The following is a 27,608-nucleotide window of genomic DNA, read 5'->3' as shown; positions in this document are numbered from 1 at the left end:
TACTGCCATTTGAATTTGCAAGAATGGAGAATATGGGACTCAGGGATTCAACTCAAAGCTAGATTCATTTGTGTTTTAGCTCAGCCCCCAAACAGTATATTTGGTTCTACAGAATTTCCTGTAAAATGGTAGACTTTTCAGTATAGGACAAGTATTAGTAGCTTTCTCGCATGAAAGAAGCAAAGAACAATAACTTCTTTAAGGTTATTGCACTCGTCTTATCTGGGCTTTTATTTCTAAGTAGATTTGGGAAAATTAGTTCTTTCCAGTCTATCTTTCAGGTATTGACAGAAAAGTCCGGTGACACACTGTGTAAAAATTAAGCCTCCAGAGACTTAGAGGGGAAAGCACTCCCTATGGACCAGAAAAGAACAGATATTGAAATTCCACAGCCTAGATTTTTTTTTTCAAAGATTGGCACCTGAGCTAATATCCGTTGCCAATCTTCTTTTTTTCCCCTCCTTCTTCTCCCCAAAGCCCCCCAGTACACAGTTGTATATTCTAGTTGTAGGTCCTTCTAGCTGTGGCATGTGGAACGCCGCCTCAGTGTGGCCTGATGAGCGGTGCCATATCTGCACCCAGGATCTGAACCAACGAAACCCCGGGCCACCAAAGCGGAGTGCGTGAACTTAAGCACTCGGCCACGGGGCTGGCCCCCCACAGCCTAGTTTTTTGATAGTAGACTTTGAGCAATAAAAAGCTGGTAACATTCAAGATCACTTGGAGATATAGAGAGAAATTTTACTCTTCCACAAGCTAAATTTTAGGAAGGGTCTTGCCCTTTTTTGTTAAAGGCAAAACAAACATTTCCAGACCCCCAATATATGTGCATATTGCATATGTGTGTATACACACACACATACTCCCATTCTAAATGCAGTTTGTAATCTGTATTCCTTCTTTAATTTGCCTTTCAATTATTGAGTTATTAATCCTAAACTGAGTAGCCATTTTCATTAAGGGGCAACTCCTGCATATTGAAAAGATTTAGCTGGAAGAGATGTGGTATAAAAATGCAGTGTTTTACACAAATTTAAAATACTCCAACATTCCACCACATTTCCTCCTCTTTAATTCCTAGAACCCTTGAATGAGGATTCACCACATTGGGTCTCACAGGTTATTTCCCAGATACTGTGTAACCGCTGAGACCCTAAGCCTCAGAAAGCATATGTTTGGCATAGACATATCTAGAAAGATATCACCGGAAGAAGCCCCTACAGACAGGCTAAATGTCCAGGGCCTTATGGACCCCATATTGTTTCAAACATAGGGGAGGCCTTCGTGGACAGCTGAGTACCCTAGTCTCTCTCCACAAGGAGCTGCATTCTACCACAATTTGGCATTTCAGACTCCATGACTACCACCATCCGTCTATCTCACAGACAGACTCTCACCATGAAGATCAGCTCACATAACTAATCCCAAACCAAGTACATCCTGCTCCTCAGGAGGCTTGTCTCACTACTCACTCTCGACGTCAAAATGGCTGTGACAGTGTGGGGCTTACTGACGGGGTGATTTGCTGGAACCAAGCACATCAGCAACCTGCTGGCTGTGCACATGAAGGCACAAAGATCTTGGGGTACCACAAAACTGGGATTCCTCAGTCAGCAAGGCTTTCCTCCTTCCCTTTCTAACAAAATCTAACTATAATTTATGCCCATTAAGTAGGCCAAAACACCCATTCACAAAGAAACCTGCTTGTACAGGTCTGCTGATACGCACAGCAAATCACCTCCAATGTGCCCTTCCAGGAAAGGGCCAGACTCTCATTTCAGGCACACAATTCATTCTGACCAAAACATTCTATCTGCTCCGTGAACGCAAAAACATATGCACACACACAGGGTGCCCCTCATTTCCTCTGGAGTAATGGGAGCCTGGGCAATACTTTAAGTATTCATTTTCCAACGTAAATTAGAATGGTGCATTGAGAACAGCAGTGACATCTGCACGGATACAAAATGTATTCATTATGGTCGGTGCTATTACAATGAAAGGAAATGCATTCATAATGGCAGGACATTTGAAAGAATGTGTTGCTGCATTCTGTGTCCATAAAAGCAATAATGAAGAAAGAGGAGGGGGTCAAATACATTAAAAGGAGTAGCAGGGGCATGGGGCAGCTTCACGGGCTCTGGGCAACATCAGTGAGACGGCACTTCACTGGACCCTCAGGGAGAAAGTTCTGACGGCTCAAAGGGAGGGGAGGCAAGAACAGCACTAGGCTGACATTCCATAGAACTGGGGTTTGAACCTGGCTCTGCTGCATGCCAGCTCTGTGACCCTAGGCAAGTTACGTCATTTTCTCCTCACATCTCAGCTTTGCTCAGACTGCTCACCTGCAAAACGAGGAGAGCCTACCTCACAGGACTGCATGAGGAAGGAATGAGAGGACACACATAAAATGCTCAGCACACAGTCTGGTGTGTAATAAGCATACGATCAACATTAGCTTCATTTTTCTTTCTGTTATCACTAAATAAATGTACAGCTCGTGATTTTAGGCATCACCTAGCTCTCTAAATTTCAGTTTCTTCTTATGTAAAGTGGAGCTAATAACACCTGTTCTTCCTACTTCTTGAGCTTATTATGAAGAGCAAGTGAAATGAAATGTGTCTGGCAGCTTTCTACTCTGGATGGTGGAAGGGTTAAATATGTGTCTACAAAGCCTGAACTGCAGTGTGTGTGTAGGGTGTAGCCCAGTTCAAGCCTATGACACAGAAGGACAAGTCTTCTGGTCTGGGGAGGGGCCCTTCTTCTGATCCCTTCTTCATGTCTGAACATGGATATGACACCCAAAACTGCATCCTCTTTCAGCCATCAGGTAACACGCAGGAAGGAAAAGCCCAGGGAGTCTCAGAGACACATGGCAGTACTGACATCATCAGCCACTGAAGCAAAGCCAGCAGTCACCTCCCTCCAAACTTATTATGTCAAACAAAGAAACCTTTGTTTGCTTAAGCTACTAATACCAGAGCTTTCTCTTCCTCAAAGCTGAACACAATTCTGATACAATGCCTAAGTACTCTGGAGAATTAAAAGCCCTATATATAAGTAGATGATCTTTCCCCTGCCAAGAATTTCATTCCCTTGGACCCATCTGGCTAATTTATATATGTCCTTTAAACTTAGATTTAGCAGTATCTCCTCTAGGAAGCTTTCCAAGACCCTATCCCTAGCATTTCCCCCGCCCTTTGGACTTCTAAAGCACTCCATAAACACTTCTATCAGTATATATTAAACTGCTCTGTAATGATCCATTTATGTGTCTCTTTGCTCCACCAGATGGTTAAAATGTCTCAACAGCAAGGATTCCCATTTCAGCCATTTAAAACATTTCCTAGCACTTGGCATAATACCTGGCACACAGTAGAAAACTCATTAGGGACTGGCTGAAATACTGAATAAGCCGATGAAAGAAGGACCTGAAAGGGCATGAAGTAAACGGTAGCCTTATCATCCATTCATGTTTTTGAAACACTGCAAATAGCGTTCCAATTCCTGTCACTACTTTCAGGGCATCTTGGGTGGGAAAGCATAGGTCTAGGCAGTGGTTTTTATCATTCTAAAAGTTATTCCATTTGACCCTTGTTTGAATCTATGACATTCCCCCACTCCTACTCCCAATACTATTTTATGCTGTGTATTTAGTGCCTACCTATCTACACAAAAATAATTTTATTTCCTTCTTTGTTGCTTTACTATTTACCCCTTGTGATAAGCAAAGGCATCCTGAGAATAATCCCATTTGGCAGCAAAACAAACGTTCACGTCATCTAGCAGCTCCCCTCCTAGGTGTCTGAGTGTGTCTGTGTGACTGGGGCTTCTGGAGGCTTCCTGCTGACTCTGCCATATCTGGATCCTTACAATCCTTGAATGTAGTATGCAGCTCCTCAGGCTGAGTCTAAGGTATGTGGTTTTATGTTAGGAAACAGATGCAAACTCGTGTCCTCTCTCTTCCTATAAAGCCACCTTGTCTCCATGACTTATAGAGATCACAGCCTTCTTGAAGTAACAGTATTAGCCCCATTGCCAAAATACCCAGAAAAATAATAATGTCAAATAATGTGATATTATCATTCAGATGACAAATTAGAAACACACTTTGCTGTTAAGCACATTACGTGTAAGAGCAGTCTGAAAGGAGCAGTGGGCTTCCTGTGATGGACCCAGTGCCAGCTTCAAGTCTGACTCCCATTTGGTTCCCTTTGTCTTTAATGCTCCCCATGCCCATTTTTGCTTGGCTGGCTCCTTTGTTCAGTCAAGTTTCAGCTCAAAAGAAACTCCTCAGCCCTCTGTGAACGGCCTTATCTACAGAAGCTTCTGTTCCCCAGCCCCTTTCTATCAAATCACCCTGCCTCATTTCCTTTCTAACACTGCTATCTCAAATTATTTTGTTCATTTAGTGGTTTACTAGTTTTTTCCATCTATCTCTTCCCAATAGAATTAAATTCCACCAGAGAAGGGATCTCATCTCTCTTGTTCACCCTGTATCCTCAGCAACAGAGCTGTACCTGGCATAACGTGAGTGCTCAATAAACATGTATTGAAAATGAAGAAGAAAGTGGGCAGTGTGTGTTCACTCAGTAAATCCATTTTGCTGGCCTTTACCTGAATTTCCTTTGGGAGTGGGGATGAGGATGGGGTTGATGGCCACCATGAATACTTGGAGGTGGTGAGGTTGGCTTTGGGAAGCTACGTGGAGTTAGGGAAAGAGCCAGAGTCCCGGTCTTGCCACTTACAAGACGTACGAGAATTGGAACGTGTTCCTTTAATGTCTCTGAGCTTCAGTTTTGTCATCACTATAATAAACTGTTTCAGAGGATCAGTGTAACAACTAAATGAGACAGTGACGGTGCACATCAGGTCAGTCAGTTCCCTCTGTCTGTCCCTTACGGCTGTAAACAGAGGAGCAGTCCAGGGGCCCAGAAAATCGGCCTAATGCTTCCTCCCCTCCCAGCAGCCAGCTCAGCAACTGTGATGACCCTTCAGGGAGAAAACGCCAACCTGCTGCATCTGGGAGTTTAGCCCACAGGCCGAGTGTGAAGTCCTGAGTACATTCTCAAAACACTGAGCACGAACCTGCCTTGCAAGGTCATTAGATATTTATTCCTCTCTTCTCAACCTTCTATCAACTTACATTAAACTAGGGCTGATGTTATTCCACAGAAATAAGCTTATAAATCTGTTTTAAAGAACTCTGGGTGCTGATTCTGCCACAACATGTGCTTCCTCTAGTCTCATCAAAACCACAGCATTCAAAGCCATCAAAAGTCTGTGGTCTCCAAGCCTGCTAGAGACATTTTTGGTGAAATCATCTTTGACAGGCACGTTTAATTCCTTACCCTCAATTTACTTTACCCATTCATTTGTTAATTCAACAAGCTTTAACTGAGTGCCAAGTGCATGTCTAGCTCTAGCAATAAGTCACCGTAATCTGGCAGTTATTCACTGTGAAGCACTGTGCTAACCCCTTATGAACATCAATCCTCATCTCACTCCACAGGCATTATGATTATCCCCGTTTACAGACAGGAAAATGCAAGAGTTTACCTAAACTAAGTGGGCAATAAACGGTGGGTCAGTACTCTAATCTAGGTCTGGCAGCAAACCCCGTTGTGTTAATCACAATACGCCAGAAAGCAGGTCTTGAACATGTACTTGGTACCTATCAGGGTGTTAGATGCTTTCAGAAATTAAAGAAAACAAGGCTAGACAATGGCCTTCCTCAGGGTAGGAGTTCCATCTTCTTTGCCTAAACAATGCCAACAGTGTTTGTTGAATTGATGACGATGTGGCTCTTGTTTTCAAAGATACAGTAGAGCCAAAAAGACAAGTTTGCATGAAAGACCTTAAACTAACAAGACCACCAAGGCACAAAATTGTACAGGGGACACAGGTGTGACTGATTACAGCCAACGAGTGGGTTTAACTCTATCACTGAGCAACAAAATGAGGAGACTGGAGTAGCCCAGGCATCACAGACTCGAGTGGTCATAGAGGCTGGTAGGGAATATGAATGAACGAAATGAACAAATTGGGGCAGGCGGAGACAAGTAAATTGGAAAGTGCATGCCCCACGTAAGGGGCCAGCTGGTCAATGTCATGGGGAAATACGGATCCAGTATTACCAGGACTTCTGAATTTTTAAAAGAAGCTTAAAAAATCTGCTTTTTGATGTAAAATCTTCCAACTTTTAAATGATCAGTAATTCATAAATTGAAAAAATACTTTATGAGTTAAAACAACCACATCCTTAGGTTAGATTCAGTTTGTGGTCTTTGGATTAGACTATTTCACAATCTTTTTACCAAGAACCCCCATGTGCCCTCCATAGGCTTCAGAATTTAAAACTCCTTGTCTAACAAACAGCATTTTTGAATATTTAATTAGTTTTCTTGTATAAATTAATAACTAAAAAATTAGGTCACAATGGGAGAAAACAGCTAACATAACTACCCTGGTTGCAGTTAAATGTGAGATGTCCCATTACGATTTCTGGAATACTGAAAACAGTTCACAGACTTTTATTTCTATCTTCGAGGATCCCGTGGGACCTGAGGAAGCCAGTCAGAAACCGCTGGCCTGAACAAGCGGGCTCCACGGCCTGGGGGCAGTGAGGCCTGGGGGAGACGTGGCACTGGGAGTCAGACAGAACTGGGCTGCATCCTAGCTCTTCAACTTACTAGCGGAGCGGCCTTCAACACATTATTTAGCTTCTTTTATATGTTTGGAAAATGGGAATAATTTGTGATCCATGTTTTTCTCTCACCATCACCGTCTAATTAAAAGAAGCACCCTAGACAGCAGCCCATTTAATACCATTATAATGATTAAAATAGTTTCAGCTCAAAAATGAACAAAACAAAAGGCCTTCTATTACGAATAGGAGCCATGATGACAGGTGCACCGATGGAGGAGCATGCAACTATTCCTTCTTCCATCACACCTTTCACCAAGGAACTCCAAGTGCTTGATCACAGCCTGAGACTTCGAGCTGGACAGCCAGAAACTTGGTGTACTTAGGAGTCTTGCCTAAAGCTACGCCCTGCCTTAGGTGAGCGGATGCCAGACGGTTTATTCCTTAGTGCCTCATGTTAAATGTCAAACAAAAAACTTTATCTTTGTTCCCACCTCTACCACAATGTATTAATCATCGAACTCATCTGTATAGTGCTTTTCTATTCAAATCACTCAACACACATTTATCATGTGCTCCTCATAAGCACCCAAGGAGGCTGGCGAGGCACAAGTCAATGCCGTTTTGTGAATCAGGGAACAGGTTCTAAGAAGTTGGAACTAGTTTACAGTCACCAAATTAGCAAAAGATAGAAGTAACTCCAGTGACTTCAAATTCATGGTTTTTCTTATAGACCCTGACCCATAACAGGTCACAGCTGAGATGAGAAACACATGAGAAACAGAGGTGCCATTGGGAGCCATGTGCTGGTTGAACCTTTACTATTCTGCTTATCTGTGAAACGCTAGGTGTATAAGAAAGGGAACCTGTTCTGGAATGGACACTAGATGTGAGCACTTAGGGGCACTCTGTTGTCTAACTATAAACTGTGTTAAGAAAAACTAAATTGTCATCTCAGGTTATACACTAGCTTGCTTCTCTATGGTAGCACAGCAGAACATCAGTCAATTTTGCTTACCTTTTCCAATTTACCCTTCTACCCTGCCCCCACTTGGGGTAAGAGAAGCCTTACAAACCACATGACTCCTCCTCCCCACACCCTTTTTTACTGTTGCTGACTGACCAGACGAGGCATGACACCTAACTCAAGGGCAGCTAATTACCAGACAGATGAACTGGCTGAGTTTTCTCTTGAGACTGTGGTGAGGCAGTGTTCTATCCTGCATCAGAAAACTGCTATACAGCAGGGGCCAAAGTGGTGTCAGGGCAAGCTGAAATTACAAAGAAAGAGGAGAGGCAGAAGGAAATGAAGACGGCTGCTCTGTGGGGTGGAGAGTGACGCAGGAAAGAGAAAGAAACACAGTGAAGACTGAGAGAGCAGCCTCTGGTCTTAACCAACTCCCACCCCTCTCTCCACCAGGCACAGAAATGCTTCCTTTGATTGGGTCCCGTGAAATGCGCCACATCCTTTCCACAGTCCATTGCGTTATCTGAACCAGTCCGGGTGGATTTCTGTTCCTTACCATCAAACAGTCTCTGACTAATACAACAAGAAACAGGAGCCACAGTTATAACAGAGAACAAGGGAAGAAGTAGGAGGTGGTTAAAAAAAACCCCCTAAATCTCCTTCTTTTAGATTGCACAGAAAGAAAGGGAATGAACGAATGAAACTTCAAAGTTGAAACGGCCCCAAATTATGGCTGCCTCAAGTTTATTTCTATTATGTCCATGATCTTTTTAGCACCAGAAGGATAAATGCCGGCAAAGCTCTCATGACATGATAAAGTGCAATGCCAACAAAGGACTAAACAGTGATATAGTACATACTTTCCCTGTGCGAACCATGGTTCGAAATCCCCTTGTGACAAACAGAGCTTACTATTATGACATCCACTCTCTACCCTCCACCAGTCAACTTACTGTTGTATAGCTCTTTTCAGGTCACTGGTTTGAATGGGTCAACATCTGTGAAATCTTCCCTGATTCCCCAGGAAGAATTAGTCACTTTTTACCCTGCCTCCCACAGCACTTAACACATTTCTTTATGTGGGTTCTCATACTGTTATACTATAATTCTTTGCTCATGAGTTTCAATTCTTTCCTTTTTTTTGGTGAGGAAGACTGTCCTTGAGCTAACATCTGTTGCCAATGCTCTTCCTTTTGCTTGAGGAAGATTGTCCGTGAGACAATATCTGTGCCAATCTTCCTCTATTTTGTACGTGGGATGCGCAGCATGGCTAGATGAGCACTGTGTAGGTCCGCGCCCAGGATCTGAACCTGTGAACCCCCGGGCCGCCCAAGTGCTGCATGTGAACTTAACCACTCTGCCACGGGCCTGGCCCATGAGTTTCATTTCTTAATTGGACCACAAGTGCCCTGAGAGGAGGGCCTATGGCTCAACCTTTCTCTCTGTTGTGCCTTGCATGATGTTTAGCACACATGCTAGTGGAACAGATCAATGCCCATTATCTTTGTCTCCTGGCAGAGTTCCTGGAAACGATAATTAAGATTTAAAATTTTTCTGTAACAGATCACAACTGGGGTTACAACTATGCATACAAACAGGTTTAACTATTTCAACTGAGCCAGCCTGTAATTTTAGTAAAAAAGAAAAAGTACCAGTATCATGCCATAATTTAAATACCTGCAGCTAAAAAGCTATATTTCAAAACTGATGGGGTGGGGATAGAAAGGAAGTTAAAAATCCCAACTGTTTGTTAAGCACAACTCTCATCTTCAGTGAGCTCAGACTGTACCAGAAATTTACTACTGAAAAGTCAAAGTAATCATTTAACCAAAATGACCATATGAGAAAAGTACCAAACCCAGCATTTTGGCTGAAGTGGTTAAAATGCCAAGATACTGAGCCAGACTGAGTGTCCTAAAAACACAGTCTAGGGATCAAGCAGAAACTGGCTGATGGCAACTCAGCTTTGTAAACTACTTCTTAGGATGCATGGTGAAAAACAGTCTCCTCTTTAATAACTGCACTTTCCCACTGGCAAAGCTGAGGAAGGGGGATAGAAAGCCATTACCAGCTGTGAAGTGATGTCGAAAGAGTTCTGATGAAGGTCACAGTGTCACTTACTCACTGTATTCTCCAATTTCAAACAAGGAGAGCAGAGACTGAGGAGCTAACCTGTGATCGAGGTACTTCGTTTGTTAATGGACACCCAATTAACAAAGTACAGTGCTGACTGAGATAGACTGGTGTCTGAGGCCACAGTAGGTGACTCCTGCCACCTGTCCCACTAAATTAAAGTTATCTGAATCTCAGGGAAGCAGTGACTTAATTTACTCATCTAGTCAGTGATGGAGAAGTTGGAACAAAGACTTATTTGAGTCCAACAGAGGCAATTCCTTCCTCATCTGCTTACTGCAATGGAGAGAGCAGAAAGAGCAAGGAAGGCCCATTCCACCTGAACCAAGAGGTCCAAGAAAGCAAGAGAAAAGAGAGAAAGAAATGGCCATGTGGTCTCTCAGTGCGGCGATTGTTAATCCATTAACCCCGCATAACAGAGAAGAGGCCAAATGACTGCCAAAGTCTCGCCAACGAGACAAACTACTCCTCTTCCCAAGGAAAGGAGTAAAGGATAAAAGAGGCAGAAGCATGCTCTTGAGAGGAGGAAGAGCTGGCAGCAATTCTGATGCTGTGAATACATGGGGGTGGAGGACAAGAACGTTTCTCCCCAGACAGACTCCCAGGCTGACGTCTCAGTGAAGATGTTATAATGTGGAATATGCTAGAAGAAGTGTATAAAGATGCCAGGATACCAAAAGATACTGGAGAACCATTGCGCACAAGGCTACTTTAGTCCCTTGGCCTCAAGGCCCTGTGTGTTCCCAAAGATCCCATTTTGGAGACAAAAAATAAAGTGTCTCCTTTTCGGATTCACAACAAAGCCAAGGAAAAAGTGAGGGCTATGAGCAAAGGGAAAGAGAAAAGGCACACAACCCAATGGGCTGAGACAAATGCAAAACGGAGTTATTATAAATCTTTCTCACCAAACCAATCTTTCTTCCCAGTAGCACCACCCCCAGTAGTCTGTGGTCTCTAAGACAAAGACCTCGGAGTCTGAAAGCCATAGAGGAACAGACCTGGAAGGAACCTCCAGGGCCACATCAAACTTAGGCCTCTCCTTGATACATGTTCCATCTCAAGCTCAGAGAGGTTCAATGCCTTGTCTGAGACACCTAACAAAGTAGTGGCAGAGCTCTGCTTGGAAGCCAGTGCTCCCGATTTAGCTCCATCTTACTCCTTAATTCCTCAAAGACAGCCACACACTAAGTCCTCTCCATCCCCCACGCATGTTTCCCCAACCCATTCTTCTCTCCCCATTGCTATCGTTCTTATCCAAGTCTAGAATGCCAAGACCTGTCAGCTGAATCACTGCAACAATGTTCTAATCTTGTGGGCCTTAAGGACTTGCCTCTCCAGCTGGATCACTTCCCACTCCTCCTCAGCAGTGATCCTCTGCTCTCCTGGGGTGGACTGCACAGTTTTGCCACTGCTCTTTCCCCTCTGCCAGCATGTCCCACATGGGGCTGCTCTGTTGTCTTGGTCTTAGAATGCAGGAAAAGGGAGCAGAGCTAATGCTGATCCATAGTGAACGTGCATCATCTGAGAGAAATAAATGTTTGTTGTTGTTGCCACTGAAATCTGAGTGCATATGCACACCCCATGCCCTTAGAAGAAGAGTGACTTACACAAAGATGACACTCAATAGATTTTTTTTTTTTGCTGACTCACTGAATGAATCATCTCATTAATCCTCACAGTAACCTTATTTCAGACACTATTATCATCTACATTTTGCAGATGAGAAAACCAAGGCCTAGGGAGTCTGAATAGTCGGGCTAAGGTTATATAGGTAGTAGGTGATAAGGCTGGAGTTCAGACCCAGAACTTCTGACCCTAAAGCCCATATTCTTTAACCAGTGCATCACACTGATTCTGAGAACTCTTAAAACTGCCAGAGTTTGAAACACACATTTGGTTTAATTATGTATTATCTTATTCTTGGCTGACTATTCTCTATATTATAATCTTGACTACCCTCCTCCATTTCGCCTTGGTTGCAAGCAATTCGCAGGCCAAGATTCCATCCTATCACAAGCCTAAGCACCTGGCTGAGGCTCAGTAAAGACGTGTTTGTTGACTGATGCTGGCTGATCAGGGCAAGAGCTCACCCTTCTTCTTCCAGTCCTCAGGGAGTCAGAAGTATGGCCCGAGAATTCCTCACCTTGCCTCAGAGCTCCAGAGGAAAGGACTGAATTTTAAACAACATTCAGGTCTGATAGAGACATAACCTTTGAAGGAGGAGATCACTGCCTCTTCCCACATGTCAGCCCTATCACTCAAAGGCAGGGAGGAAGAGAAACAGCCTCTAGAAAGATTACGTTAAAAGAAGAAAGAGGAAACAGCCAGGCCTCAGCTGTGGAAGCAGGAGTCTGCACAAGTCTGTTTATTTTGGGGACCATCTCAGGATGACACACTTGAGTGGGCACTCTGCTTTTCTAGACAGCAGCGTGTACTAGTGCTGGCTCAGACACGCCGCTGTTCTCCGGGCTCATCATGCACAAGGCACACGAGTCTGAAGCTGAAAGGGTAGCCACTGTTACGCCAGCACCTCTGCAGCCTGTCACTTGCTGAGGACAGAGAGAGAGCACCGCCCAAGGGTCTCTTCTGTCAGTCCTGAGAGCAAGCACACACGCCTCCCTCCAAGCTCTCCTGCTGCATCCCTGCTCTTTTCAGAAGACTCAACGAGAGCAGACAGGGCATGTGGGTAGATTTCAATGAAAACATCAAAGAGACGAGTCTTGAACAGTTAAAGCTCCTCTTTAGAGCAGATGTGCATGGGAGAACTTTTATTCATTTACTAAATATTTTATTTATTTTAGTGCAAGCCTACAATGGTGAAGAGACTCTGCAGCCAGATGGCCTCGGTTCAAACCCTGGCTCTCTACCATTCACTGGCTGCATGATCTTCGGCAAATTTAATCTTTCCATGTTTAATTTTCCTCATCTGGAAAATGGGGGTGCTAACAGCCTCTATCCCTATGGCGTTGTTGTAAGAATTCAATGAAATCTGGGCACATATCTGGCACACAGTAAGCCCTGAGTCAGTGTTAGCTATTACGGCCATGATCACTATTATCTAAGGAATGGCCAAGGGTTCATGAGTCCTAGTCAGTCACTTTCCAAGTCTGAAACATGGTGAACTGTTGCTCAGTATGGAGTTAGCAAATAGTATAAGTGACCTGCTACAGGTTACTGAGATAAAGAAAAATTGAGTACAGATGTTGCCACTCAGGAGCTCACAGGTGGCCGGCGTGATAGAGCATATACATAATTATAAACTAGAGAAGAAAGTGGTAAGTCCGAAAATGAACTAGAGGATCAGAGAAGGATTCATGGAAGAAGAGGGTAATAAGTTGGAGCTTGAAGGAAAAGGAGGACTTGACCGGGTTAAAGAGCAGATGGACAGCTGAGGCTCCACCACAGCCGAGCACTGGGGGGACAGCACCGGAAGTCACTGCTGAAAAGGCAGTGTGGACCCTGGCCATCAGTGTGGCTCTGGATCTGGAATGATGCTTCCACGAGGCCTGTGAGGAGGCCAAGACTGCTCCCTGAGCTCTTCGCTGAGCCAACCATTCTCACAAGAACTTCTCCAAGCTGAGCTAACACGAGCATACCTCTCAAGCAAGGGAGAGATCACCCTCACACACAGCCTCAAGGCCCAAGCCAGCACTCCTGTGACGAGTGCTTAGCACTTACTAGGCTCTTCCTAAGGATTCAGTAAGCAGATTCTTCTATACTTTTACTAATTATTATTATGACTATGACAGGAAACCAGTTCTTTTTTTCCCCATTCATTATCTTGACATAGACCCAACATTTGTACTCTGACTCAGTCCAGGAAGAACCTAAGGGCCTCAAGTGGAGGCGGGAAGGCAGAATTCTCTCAGCCCCACACTCAAGAGCCACACTCTCCTCTACTGAAACTCCTCTTGGTGCACAATCAAGTTGTCTCCAGAAGCTGGGAACAGCTCCCACCCATACCTCCCTCCCCTCAACCTGGGAACAGAGGGAGCAGCAGGTTGGGCTCTCAGAACAGCCCAGTCCTTCCTCTTGACGAGGAAACCATCTCCTGGTCCTTCTTTTGCGTGAATGACTAGGTTTTACCTGTGTGGTAAGGAAGTGCATTGCTGTAGGATCTATGCTACAGGTGTCAACACAACTTACAGCAACTGGAACTTTCACTGCATTAGCTGTCAGCTTCTACTGAGAAGGAAACGTTTTGGAGTGCCGAGCGCCCACACTGGTAAGCAAGATGGCTCCTTAGCTGAGGTAAGGGGAGAAGGAGATGGAACTACTAAGACGCCACAGAGGCTGAGAGGCCAGTGCGAGAAGAAAGCAAAGAGTATGAATCTCTGAAAGGAGTCCTGATCAGCCAAGGTTCACAGTGTTGAAGACAGGAGGGTCAGTTCCTTTAAATCAATCTGGCAACTGCAGAGGATGAGGCTTTCTCATTCCAAACAGCACTAAGGTTAGATCTGGTGTGACTAAGGACAGTGTTATTCATTTATGCGAACGCAGTCTGGCATGTTCTGAGAAACAAAACAAGACTGAAAATAATCAAGAGAAGACTTTCCTATCATTATGGTAGCCCTGTCTAAGTGAGATGCCCCTAGATATTTTAATATTAGTTGGTTCTTAGCAAAAATTAGGATGCGTAAGAATGATTTCACATAATTTTGGGAACCATATGGCTTGGGCAAGTTGTTCTTTAGGTTAGGGTTTGAGTGAAAGAATGAAAGGGCCCAGGCTTACGATTCTAACGTTGCCAGAGTCGAGTCTCTGCCAAGCCGCAGGGGTAGAGCTACAGAGAAACAGTGAGGAAACGGCTTTGTATCAATTCCCTACCAGCGCTGCCCTGACGTCAAGTACAGGCTTTCTCTCCCACTGCAACATCTCACTGTTTTCAAAGGACTCACGAACATGTGCTCACCTAACCCCTCCCCTGGAATCCTCTCACCTGTTACCCCATTTGGGGTCTGTGAAGAACAAGAGCAGGCTCACAAGCAGCAGCGACGGACGGTGATGAGGTGCATAAGGCGACAGACTGTGGGTGCCACCAAGCGAGTCTAAGGCTTTCCTCTTCCCAACCAGGGGTCTCTCCATAACTGAGAAAAGGGGTTTGCATAGCTATGTATTTATCCAAAAAATAACTGTGTGCCTATTATCTTCTAGGCACTGAGAATATAGTGGTGAAAAAGACACAGCTTTTACTCTCATGACACTTATTTTCTAGTGGGGAAGAAAGAAAACAGTAAGTTAAAGACATAATACATTTTCATGTAGTGACAAGTATATGCAGGAAACCAAAGCATGGTAAGGAATGCAGGTCTAAAGAGGTACTATTTCAGCAAAGGCCTAGAGTGAGTGAGCGAGCGAGCCAGACACGTGAAGATCTGGGGATAAACACACAGGCAGAAGGGAGCACAAGCAGCAAGGCCCTGAAGTAGGAAGTGTGGTTGAAGTGAGCAGTGGGGTGAGGGGCAGGCGTAAGGATGGAGAGGTGGATGGGAGCCCATCTTGTATGACTTCACAGGGCCATTCCCCCCAGGTTATTCTGAAGTAAATTCCAGACATGATATAATTCATCCTGGAGCATCCAGAATGGAAGAATTACATGATTTCTTTGCACCCTAAAAGATCATTCTAGCATCTATGTGAAGAATGGAATGGGGGGAAGAATGGGGATGGAGGGAGTAAGGATGAGTAAGAGTGGCACCAGGGGAAGGCAGAAGGATTCTTAGAGAGAAATTATGTGGCTTGGAGCAGGATGGTGGGCGGCTGGTGGTGAGAAGTCCTTGGATTTGATGGATCCTTGAGGGCAAATCTGACAGGAATTGCTGATTAACTGGATATGGAATATGAAGAAAAGAGAGACACTGAGTACGACTCTTAGGTTATTGGCCTGAGACATGATGATGCCATTTACTGAGAAGGAGAAGGCAAAGGTAGAAGCATGTGGGAGAGGAAGGAGAAAACGAGAGCGATGTTCTGAACAGGCGGCGTGAGAGCATGGGCACAGGACGTGAACAGTGAGCCTTCCTTCGAGGCCTACTCGCATCACGTCCAGCTCTCCCTGGGCAGCCCTGGACAAGTTACTGATTCTCATTCAATTTCCTGCCTGTGTAACATGGGGAGAGCAAAACCACCTCTCAGGTTTGTTAGAATAAGGAAAAGAGATGTCTGTGTGCACCCCGTAAACTATAAAGGTGCTGAATGAAGGTTCATTTTCTTGTTTCCTTTGTTATTTCTGGTAAATGTTTGTTTAAATGACTCATAAATGAACCTCAGGCTGTAAACACAATTATGTCTTAACAAATAGCCCTGTGAAAAGACTTAACTGTCTGTCATCCAGGTAAGATTTCCCCTGTTTGGGGCTGTATGCTTTGGAAGGGTACAGAGCATGATGTACATTTCCTATGCTCTACGTTCACACAGATTATCTCACTCAATCCGTCATACAGAGTGGGTGCTACTGCCCCTAGATGACTGAGGAGAAAACTGAGGAACTGAGGGGTGCCTCCGAGGGCCTGACACCCTGGTCTCAGTGCCTTCCTCTCTTGGCCTTTAAGTCAGAATACTGTGATCCTGATGTATAAATCCATTTGGTGTTAGAGCTTGGTCATAGCAGGGCAATTTCTGACACACAGATTGTTAAGAAGTCCCATGATCATTAGTGAAAAAAACCAAAACCATAATTATTCCTTAGATGCAGCACTAACAGTTTGCAAAATACTTTTTTATATATTATTTTCTTGGGCCTTCCCAAGCTGTGATAAGTACATGATAGCTACTGGTTGTAGGAGGCACTGTCATGTGCTAAGGGGATAAGCCCACTTTATACACTGATTTAAAACTACAAAGTGGTACCACAACTTTCTTATTGTTAGAAAGCAAAAGGAATTACATAATTAAGATGAAAAGAACAAAAATTTATTTATAATGGATATCTTCTTTTTTGAATGGAATTATGGACATCCAAGATTGATTTTTGTCGTGTCTTTTTTTTTTGTGGTGAGGAAGATTGGCCCTAAGCTAACATCTGTTGCCAATCTTCCTCTCCTTGCTTGAGGAAGATTGTTACTGAGCTAACATCTCTGCCAATCTTCTTCTATTTTGTATGTGGGATGCTGCGACAGCATGGCTTGATGAGTGGCGTGTAGGTCCATGCCAGGGATCAAAACCCATGAACCCTGGGCCACCAAAGCAGAGCATGTGAACTTAAGCATTATGCCACTGGGTTGGCCGCTTGTCATGTCAAATTTTTTTTTTTTTTTTTTTGAGGAAGATTAGCCCTGAGCTAACTGCTGCCAATCCTCCTCTTTTTCGCTGAGGAAGATTGGCCCTGAGCTAACATCCATGCCCATCTTCCTCTACTTTATGTGTGGGACACCTACCACAGCACGGTGTGCCAAGTGGTGCCATGTCCACACCCGGGATCCTAACTGGCCACCCCGGGCCACTTAAACGGAACATGTAAACTTAACCACTGCGCCACCGGGCCGGCCCCGTTATGTCAACTTTTAAAAATATGCCAGTGGCCCTCTCAAGGCTTCCTTTTCTCAGGAATGTGTCTCAGGTTCAATTACTTGTATCCCCAATAGCTACACTTCTAATTGTACTGGAAATAAATTATATCAATAATAGTAGAGAAATGGTTCAGAAGCCCCAATTATTTGAAGGAAAGTAGAATGAGGACGAGATTTCAGCCTAAGAGATGAGGACTCTAACTGCGTTGCCTTATGCTCCTTACACCCTCTTTCTGGATGGCGGATCAAGAGCAGCACGTCTCAGTGGAGAATGAGCTGCCTTCCTCTAGCCGAAGAAGCCTGCTTCCAAAGGAGACTTTTGTGACAGGGGTTAAAATAGCCTTATGGTCAGTAAGTCTGGGAATGCTGGGATTGAAAAAGGAAACAGGTCTCATTATCACAGGGCTGCTCAAAGCCTGAATTATAGCAAGGTACTTGTGGAACTCCAAGAGGTGGGTAAATAAGCAGCATGTGCCAAACTTCTTGGACCACGAAACCCTAGTTTAGAAGAATAAGTGAACAACTCACATAACTAGTGTTCAGTCGAACACACCTGGGAAGCCCTGCGCTGGAGGGTTTCCACCTATAGTTGCAGGTCATGCATCTTTCTAGTAGCCTGCTGATTCTTTAAGCTCGTGCAGAGCTGAGCAGACACAGAGCAGATGTATGCCCCTGAAATGCAGAGGAGAGACCCAGCAATACATAGCAAGCACCATGAAGACGAAGAGTGTATTCCGTTTTGATTTCTACTATAGCTCCAACATCTAGCACGGCCTGGCACACAGCAGACAATAAAATTTGCTAAGGAGATAAAGGAATGAAACTTGCAGAAATGAAAGGAGGTTATGTTGATTTCAGAATGAGTGGCTACACTGTTTTTCTGTCTTCAATGACTTCAATTTCCATATCTAGACTTCTAGACAGTATTTAATTATTTTCTTAGAACAAAAGACTGAGAATTATTCCAACAGCCTTTTGCATCAGGACCCTGCACTAATCTAATAAGAGAAAGGTTACACTGGTCTTTGTTGATGAACAGCACATGAATGAGATCTTGAAATAATCCTACCTCTACTATGCAAGCAAAATTACATTTTCCAACATAATTACTGTCAGTTGAGCTCCCAAATTTTGATATTAATTGTTTCACTTGCAAAGGCAACATCAACTTATTAGTTTGTCAAACCTCTGGAAAATCAGGGGGAAGCTCATAGTTTTAAGTAGTGATTACCAACCCTTTACTTCACTTTTATTCTACCTTCTGCATATTTTCCTACCAGCCAGAAGGACTGGGCCAATTTTACTTGCTATAATAGGTTTTAAGAGAGAACTAAGGGCTTTCTTTAAAATGCACTCAAATTATATACCACTTACATTCCTCAATCCTTAACTTGAGACTGTAGAATGTAAGCTCTTAGATGGCACAGACCTTGAACATTTTGTTGAAAACTGTATTCCTAGCACCAAAGACAATACCTACAGCAGAGGAGGTGCTCTGTAAACACTGCTGAATGAATGCTGTTTCTCCTCCCACCGAGACTCACCGTTTTAAAGTACAATCTCTCTCTCTTACACTCATACACACATACTAGAACACAGGGAAGTCTTGCTATATACACTATGGAGTTTTCTCCATGTGTCCATGAAAAACACATAAAGCAGAGAAGTGTGGTTAACATCTATCATAATAAGAGTTTTGGACAGTTTCTCTCCATTGTGTGTTGTCACCAAGTCACCTCCTCCTCCAAGCCTCAATCCACCGAGAGCGACAGGACAACTTAGGAAGGACTCCTGACTCTCAGTTACTCATCGGATCACGGCTTGGGACACAGAGCATGTGAGCTATGAGCTGTGAGTCTGAGAGATCTCAAAAGCATGATAGGACATCTCCAATATTGCTCATTCGGTAATTTCTATTTTGTAATTTACCTTATTCTACTAGAAAAAATATTGTTTTCCTTTTTATTGTAGATAATGTAAAATATCTACTTAAGTCTGATTTCATTCTAGATTGGGACCATGACTCCCTATATAGAAGAACAGATTCTATTTTATTAGTCAAATCAATAGGATACAAAGATTCAGTACATTGGCTTACTAGCCCTGTGACCTTGGGCAAAGTACTGAACATATCTAAGTCTGAGATGAGAAGAAAAACAGCGCCTTCTTCCTAGGTTGTTGTAAGGATTAAATGAGATAGATAATCCATGTGGAAGGCTTAGCTTACATTTTCTGACTACAATCTCCAGGGGGTGACAGAGCAACAGTGGTGATGAGCCAGCACCTGAACAAGTTCATCACCCCCTCAAGTCTTCCTTTTGTCTCCTCTGACAGGCCACTCTCCTCCATCCCACCCACGGAAGTAGAGACTCACCAACAGGCATGCTTTGTGGGTCCTGTTTTCCCTGATGCAAGAGTTCTCCCTGTGGAGTCCAGATAGCATTTCTGGACTGCTTCCGGCTGGGTGACATCATTTAGAGTAGTCATTCATCTGGCCCCTGCAAGTCTTTGCATAGCCTAGGCAACATTTCTCTCTCTTTGTTTGGTTCCTTAAAGAGTCTTGGTTGGCGGGGGACTCGACCCTTCATTTTAGTTCATCAGAAACTCCTAACCAGAGGGGATGGGCACTGAATTCCAGGGGCCTGCTGGGCTGGAGCATCTGTGCCTGGCCTTTTCATCTACACAGCTTGCTGGCAATTGCTAAGTTTCCCCTCCTGAAACAATTATCCCCCCATTTCTCTGCCCACCCCCACCCCATCCCCTAGTTAATTATCAGTTCTGGAATTAAACTGCTTGCCTTTCCTGACGTTGCCATGACAACAGTTGGCCTGCACCTGCCACTGGGTGAATAGTGGCTCTTTCAGAAGAGGCAATGGCAGTTACTGGCTCCACAAAAACCAGGGAGTAAACTAATGTTTACCTGTCTGGGGAGAGAAGTTCCTATTCATTCCACCTTAGGCATTTTCCTGGCAAGCTCCACCTCAACTTGTGTCTCAGACAAATTGCTTGTTGGCATTCAACAAAAAAAATGAAAAAATTTTTCTGATAAAAATGCCAAATCCCTGTTGGCTTGTCACAATTCCCTCCATTAACTTCGCTTATTCCCAGCCAAGATGTTGGAAGATATGAATCTTCCATCTCCTGAGACAGACAGTATAGTGTAGTGGTTGAAATTACAGAATTTTAAGCCTGATAGATCTGGGTTCTAAACCCGGTTGAGTCACTTTCTAACTGTGACCATGGCTTAATCACTAAACCTCTATAAAATCAATTTCCTCCTCTGTAAAAAGAGGATTAGAACAGCTCTGTCTCACAGAGTTGTTTTAAAGCTTTGAAATAACACATGCAGGTCCAGATCCCATTGAATGTTCAACACACAAGCAGGTCTCACTAGTATTGCTGTTTAGCGTTGATCCTGGACACCCCTGAAAGTCAGGGCAAAGTGGGCAGCGTGGTCAGTTTTAGGGCGGTCCTGCTCTAAGTGGCAGTGCCTGTGCAGGTGGGATAAAGCAACACGATGCCCCACAGCATCTAGATCCAGATGCATCTAGCAGCCAGAGGCAGCTGAGAAATGGTTCTCTCCCTACCTTCACTGTCATTCTGTCAGCTCCTCCCTCTCTGTGCTGGTTTTCTCCTGCTCAACCTCACTTTCCTTTAAATAGAATTGATGGAACCAGAGGGGAGGGAGACATGTCCTCACCAAGGAAACAAAATGCTTTTCCATTTTATAAGCACGCTGCAACCTACAGGGAACAACCGGTAGAGGTGCTAAGGAGCAGGGGGACGAGGCACTTATAAAGCGTTTTTCTTCCCTGAAACCCCTGCTGGTGGATAAGGAGGTATTTCTCTGACGAATCTACAACCACTTACAGTTAGGTCCTGAGTGCAAACAAGCAGAGGCCTGGGAATATCATCCTTGGTAAGGACCTCACCATTTAGGGTACCCCAGCTTTATCTCAGCCTTTGTCCACCTTTTTTAAAGTTCTGAAGCCACCTCCTTGCAGTTCTAATTTTAAAGAAAACTGTACTCACTGACTCTAAACTTTATACTATTTTGAAAAGAAAAAACGCAAACCAAAACAAAAAAACAAATGCACCAGCTTCTGCTCCCAGCCTCTGTTACAGATGTCTGCTGTGGGTTTCTGTGCAGTTCAGACACATGGAGCTTACAAAAAAGGGAGAGATCCCTGGAAGCTGCTGGGAAGACAGAAGTTTTAACCTTTTACCTGCCTCTCACTGGGAGGAAGTGAGAAGACACCAGCAGGTTTCGCCTAAAATCAAAAGACACTACTAATAACAATTTTGCTGTGGCTGCCACAAGTGAGGGGGCACATAACCAATGACATCAACTTTAGTCATTCTTGACACAGACTGGAGTTTTGTGACTTCCTAAAATCTATTAGGCTCAGCCAGTCCAAAATGACTGAAGCCAAACAACGAAGATGACACCCAGGCTCCAGCCAGACTCTCCAGCATCGAGTCTAACTCAGAGACAAATGCAACATCAACTTAATTCTTTGACTAGCTTTTAAAAAACATCTATAGCTTTAAATCTTTTTGGAAAATGGAGGTGCTTTAGTATTCCTTTTCTCCATTAACTTAGAAGAAACTAGATAACTACCTTCCAAATGTGAGTTTAAGTTAAAGGAAGGCAGGAGCCATCAAAATAGAGGTATAAATAAGATACAAATCAAACACTTTCCTTTTACAACTACTTCATCTCACTTGCTTGTTTTTCCATCTAAAAGAAGGAACCCCAAAGAAGAATACTTTCAATGCTTCATAGCATCTTTACCCTTTAAGTACAATAGGATGTGCTATTTGGTGGGGATACTGAGGCATAAAGAAAGCAAACAATTTACCCATAACAAATCATGAGATGTGACTATCCCAAGAAACCCCTAGGATTCAGAAGTCTGTTCATTTCTCCTGAAGATAGGACAATGCTGTAGTCAAAAGGTAAGTCTAAAAGGAAAGGGTACAAATCTTCTGGTACCTCAACATGGCATACAAGACCCTTTACATGGTGGACTCACCCACCTTTTAGTCTCATTGCTGCCACAGTCCAGTCACACAGGCACTCAACCCTTCCCCACACAGCATATGCACTTTCTCTCCTCTGAGCCTTTGGACACACTGGTCTCTCTGCTTGGATCCTTTCTGTTTGGAAGAGCCTATCCCTACCCATCTTGCAAGGTACAGCAGAAATGCTATCTTTTCTGACTCCCCAGTCTGAGTTAGCTGTAGCCTACTCTACACCCAATATATTGAATACAGAGAATCATTATAGTGCAGTAGTGAAGAGCCTGCATTCTCGAGTCAGGCTACTTGAGTTTCAATGCCGGTTCTACCACTTGTTAGCTGTGTGACCTTGTGTATGGATAACCTCTCTGCAATTCAGTATTCTCATCTCAGACGAGAAATGTTTTAACCACTTATTAGGACTGCTGTGAGAAATAAATGAGATGATACATGTAAATGGTTAAAATACTTCCTGCACATAGTTGGCATTCAATAAATGCTTCTTTATAATAATTTACAATAATAATTATTATATTGCACTTAAATGTGACATTAAAATTGTTAACTTACTTCTCTCTTTCAAACTAGACTTTGAGATCTTTAAATGAGGGGACAAAGTCTCTACCATCTTCACACCTCTGCGACCTAGCACGGGGCCTGGCAACACAGTAGTCAGTCGAAAATGTTTGTGAACAAATGAATGAAAGAATTCCTCTGCAATCTTTCCTGCTTAAGAGATTAAGGAACAGAGCTCCTAGAGGTGAATGTTATTCTGATATCCTGACCTTGAGGTCAAAGACACAAACAAGGTTAGCCTGCCAGGCCTCATAACCGCTGTAATGGATGGCAAACAAGAGATGATTAGCAAAACACCATGGGTACCCAGTGACATCCAGGCCCCACTCTACAAAGCCCTTTCTCTCAGCCTTACGAAGCCAGAAAGAAGCAGGCAGATGTGTTGGAACACAAGCTGCTCCTGGCCAGCATTTCCAGTGTGAGGCAGATGGAATAAGCTAGAGGATCCTTGGGTGAATTTTCCAGCTATGTATGGATTCTTTGATTTTATACCAATACACACAAAATAAAATAAAGTTGTGACTCTCATGGACAAACATCTGAAAATCAATTACTTTAGCAAGGAGGCTTGCTTTTATTATAGATAGGTAACACAATGCACAGCATGGTTCATCCTTCATCTGGATGAGTAGAGAATAAACAATCCACATCAGCAGGGGAAAACAAAGTCAGTAGAGGTTCCAGAACAGGGAAACATTACACGTCAGAGACTCTACGCTAAAGGTCAACTTAGAGGCTGGAACCCCACTTCTGTATAATAAGCAGCCCTGTATAATAGCTCCATTTCATGTCACAAGTATCAGAGCCATTTTCTCTGGCTTCCAGCTGGGTCTTCTGAAATGAAGCTAATGCAAAAACCAAACCACGAATTTGCAATCAGAGAACAAAAGAAACCTAAGTGTATTACTGACTTAGTTCCCTCTTCTCTCTACAAACTAAGTCGTCAGGAAGAGAAATGCCATATCTAAGAACATATGGTTATTATTTTAGAGGGGGGAAAAGAATGCCTAGTACACAGCCCCAAGAAAAATTTTAAAGAAACAAAACTGAGAAGTTTAAAAAAAAAATTACCAAATTACAGAATCCATACACAGACTCTTTCCACTCCATATTTGATACAAAACTCTATTCCTCCACACAACTACATCCAAAAAAACTGGGTGGGGAATGGGGAAAAAAGACTAATATTTACTGGGAAATAAAAACACATTATAAAGAGGTAAAGAGGTTAACTAGCTTGCCCAGGGTCACACGCCCAGTCCCAGGCAGACCAAGAAGGGAAGGCAGGTCTGCTGACGCTCCTTGAGCCTCTGCTCCTTCAGAATTCACGGCCCGCTTGATCACAGAATCAGCATGGTTCACAGTCACACTGATCTCAGCAGGAGCTTACTGTCTGAATACGAACCAGTGCTGAGGGTGAAAAATTCTACAGAAGTCCCAAGTATGGCTGTTACTATTAAAAAGCCATTTTCCTCTTAGTTTAAAAAAAAAATTACAGAAAAGCTCAATAGCAAATCAAAATTTAATAATAATCTTGCTCCTTTCTCCTCTGAGCACAGAGTTTAAGGGTCCTTCCCTCTCTGACTTCCTCCCACTACACAACAGCTTTCAAGGCAGCAGATCCCATTGCCACCCCATCTCCTTGAATATATATTACTTCTCAGCATGCTCCGGCAGGAGTAGAGAAGGAGCCAATCTGTGAGGGAGTGAACAGAAGATCTCTCATAATAGCACAGAGAAGACAGAAAATTGCTGCCAAAAGTGTAAATTGCTTTTTTTGCTTGAAAAAGAAAATCACTCTAGGCTTCAAAGACATTCTTTTAAAAGATGACTCCACAGTGGTTAATATCCACATTCTACATATTAGGACTTTTGCTCCTCCTGCCCTCCAAGAATCCTTGCCGTCTATATGACTGCATCAGGGACTGGAAGAGTAAACTACCAGGTGGAGGGGCAACAGACAGCTAATTCTGTGAGGTCAGAGGAAGGCTTGGTTGCCTGCTCCCCAGGGAGTCTTAAAGCACCCCTTCTGCTGCTCACCCTCAGAGGACACTGCATGAGGATGAGATGAAGAAATATCCCTTTATAATGACAGGCTAAGGAGAGGAGAAGTAGCTTGCAGAAAACAGAGGCCATAGCAATTCAATGTCAAAGCAAGTAAGAACCTCCAGGTTAGAGGAACAAGACCAGAGTGGTACTCTGAGGTGAGTCCTTCTGGCTTTCACACAGGGTCACACAGAGACATGCGCTGGTCTCTTGGAGACAGTCCGAATGCCAGTTGAGGGCATGAGTCCTGAGGCCAGGCCAGATTGAGGTCTGAGCTCTACTGCTTACTGGCTGTGTGATCTTGGGCAAGTTAATCTTTCTGAGCACGAATTTCCTCATTTTACCAGTGGGATAAAAACTACATCATAGCTCCACATGAGGATTAAATGAGAATACATAAAAAACACTGTACACAGTAAACCTTCAATAAGTGGCAGCTACAATTATTATTATTGTTGTTGATTAGCAGGACAACTAAACAATAAAATCCAGGACAAGGAACAGACATGACTAAAAGTACAAATACTTGGCCACCTCACGTCAAACAGCTTGGGAAGTCAAAAGTGAAAAGAGGGAAGAAGGCAGGGAGACTCTAGCTGGCAGGAAGGGAGGAAGACACAGATCTATTACAGACAAATAACGTTTCAGTAGGACAGGAATTCTCCTTTGTTCTTGCCACCACGGAGAGGGGTGGGAATCCACTTCTCCCTCAGACTTGCGTGCAGACAATGGGGAAGCAGCCGTGTGGAAAGAATGCTAGTGAAGGAGACACAGGACTAAGAATCCAAGCAGATCTGGAACGCAGGGTCTCTGGAGTCCTTCCTCTTCCTTCCCCTGAGCAGGCAGACCCACGCTTCCTTTGTCTCCCTTACACAGCAAACTCTCATTAATACTGTCAGCAATACAGAAGCCTTTGGAACAAACTCTGCTTGGCTTACTGAGATGGTAAAGTGTACATCATAAATGAGAAAAATTTCAGATCAAAGGCAATCTGCCCTGAAGTGTTAATTGGAACAAACTGAGCCAAATGGTAGTTCAACACAAACTGAATGGAACCAGTAAGTCTGCATTTAAATGTTAAAAAGAAAATTTGACTCCTCTTTCTGCCAAATGAGAACGTGCTCTTCAAGTGCTCACTGTACTAAAAAAGGGTTCTGTCAAGTCCTAGTCCAACAGGATCCCTGCTGACACCCACGGCAGCCCGGCCTGAGGGAGACACTTGGCGTCTTGGTTGCTGGTAAAGAACCTCTATTGCTTCACCACTGTTCTGCCCAAATGACATGAAGCTATCTGCAATTAAACTCTAAAGCCAGGATCGCACACTGAATAGTATCTCTGAAGGTAGTTAATCTCTTCATAAGGTCCCTGTAGCCTTCTAATCAACGCCACTCTGGCATGTGGCCATAAAGATAAGATGAGTGTGCCCATCATAAGCAGGCTCTCTCAAGACAGAAACGCCATTTCTCCCCCGTGGACTCTGCACATTCTGTCTGCTAAGGTGTTTTCTTTACTCTGGTCTTACTGGAACTCCTTCTTTGGGGAGAAGGTCTAGGGCTCCTCCCAGCAGCTGGAGCTAGTCTTGAGAACAGAAGAGGGGGAGTGCCAAGAGAACAATTTAAAGAGTTTATCTAAACCAAAGGTCTGTGCAAAACAGTGACAACTTGCTCAATAACTAGCGGCTGATTTAGGCTCCCAGCATCGCCAGCCTAGTCTAACTAGTCTCCCCGGCTCCGGTGTAGACCCACTTCATTTGCCATTCTACAGGCAGGGGAGACTTCCAAAATGCACATCTACTCAGGTTAACTCCTGTTTAAAGTTCTCTAATGCCTGCCCACTGCCTGCAGATAGAGCTGCGATACCTTCAGGAGGCCTATAAGGCCCTAAATCATCCGGCCTCTGCTTTTTTCCTCCACTCTTCTCTTGTCCGGTGCTTTGACACGACCTGCTCCCTCTACCTGGAACGACTCTACCCTTGCTCCTCCTCTGCTGCCCTCTCATCTTTCAGACCTCTCTTTATATATAACCTTTTCTGGTAAGCCTCCCCTTATCCTCCAAGACTGACTTAGGAGCCCTTCCTAAAGCAGCCTAAACTTCATTTAATTATAGCACCTCCCCCACAGTATAAGTGCCTGGTTATAAGCTCATCTCTCCCACTACACTTAGGCAGGGGCCATGTCTGTCTTAGTTATCATTATATTCCCACTGCATAGCACAGTGCCCAACACATAGTAGGGTCATAAGAAAAGAAAAGAAAAGGAAAGAGGGAGGGAAGGAGGACGGATGGAAGGTCGCAAGGAAAGGAAGAAGGCAGGCAGGCAGGCAAGGGGAAGGAAGGAAGGAAGTAAATGAACACAGCAGAGGGAGCCTATTGCTGAGGAGGCTGGTAGATGGGGTTTGAAGGGATCCCCTGAGGCTCTGTAGGTTTGAAGCAGGATGCCTGTGGCTTCAGTCACAGTAGACAGGAGCTGGGTCTAGGCTGAGAACAGGTGCCAAGGGAGGGAAGCACCAAGACATGCAGATGTGGGACAACACTTGGCACTAAGAAAGGGGTTCAGGATACGGGGAGGGAGAGGAGAAAAGAAGGAACTGTATCTGCTGGTTTGTAAATAAAACCAAAGAAGGGCCGAATCCTGGCTCCAGGAAGGTAACCTTGGACAATTCATTTAGCTTCTTTCAATGAGAAGTCTGAACTAGACAAGCGATTTTCAAA

General features: G+C 44.0%; 1 protein-coding gene across 2 annotated transcripts in view; it reads right to left on the bottom strand.

Annotated features, from left to right (window-relative positions):
• The window catches only part of TRIM44 (tripartite motif containing 44), a 106,482-nt gene that overhangs the window by 24,136 nt on the left and 54,738 nt on the right, over nucleotides 1-27,608 (bottom strand). Inside the window, exon 5 of one of the 2 annotated variants that reach the window (XM_023653873.2) lies at nucleotides 14,686-14,833. The exons of the other annotated variant lie outside the window; for it this stretch is intronic. Within the exon in view, the coding sequence (XP_023509641.2) occupies nucleotides 14,689-14,833 (145 nt within the window). The 3' untranslated portion in view covers nucleotides 14,686-14,688. The remainder of the gene's footprint in view (nucleotides 1-14,685; nucleotides 14,834-27,608) is intronic. 2 annotated transcript variants of the gene reach the window in all.

The sequence above is a fragment of the Equus caballus genome, chromosome 12 (assembly GCF_041296265.1).
Source record: "Equus caballus isolate H_3958 breed thoroughbred chromosome 12, TB-T2T, whole genome shotgun sequence".
In the NCBI taxonomy this organism is placed as follows: domain Eukaryota; kingdom Metazoa; phylum Chordata; class Mammalia; order Perissodactyla; family Equidae; genus Equus; species Equus caballus.
The sequence above is the reverse complement of the archived record's forward strand: the minus strand, read 5'-3'. Positions and strand labels throughout refer to the sequence as shown.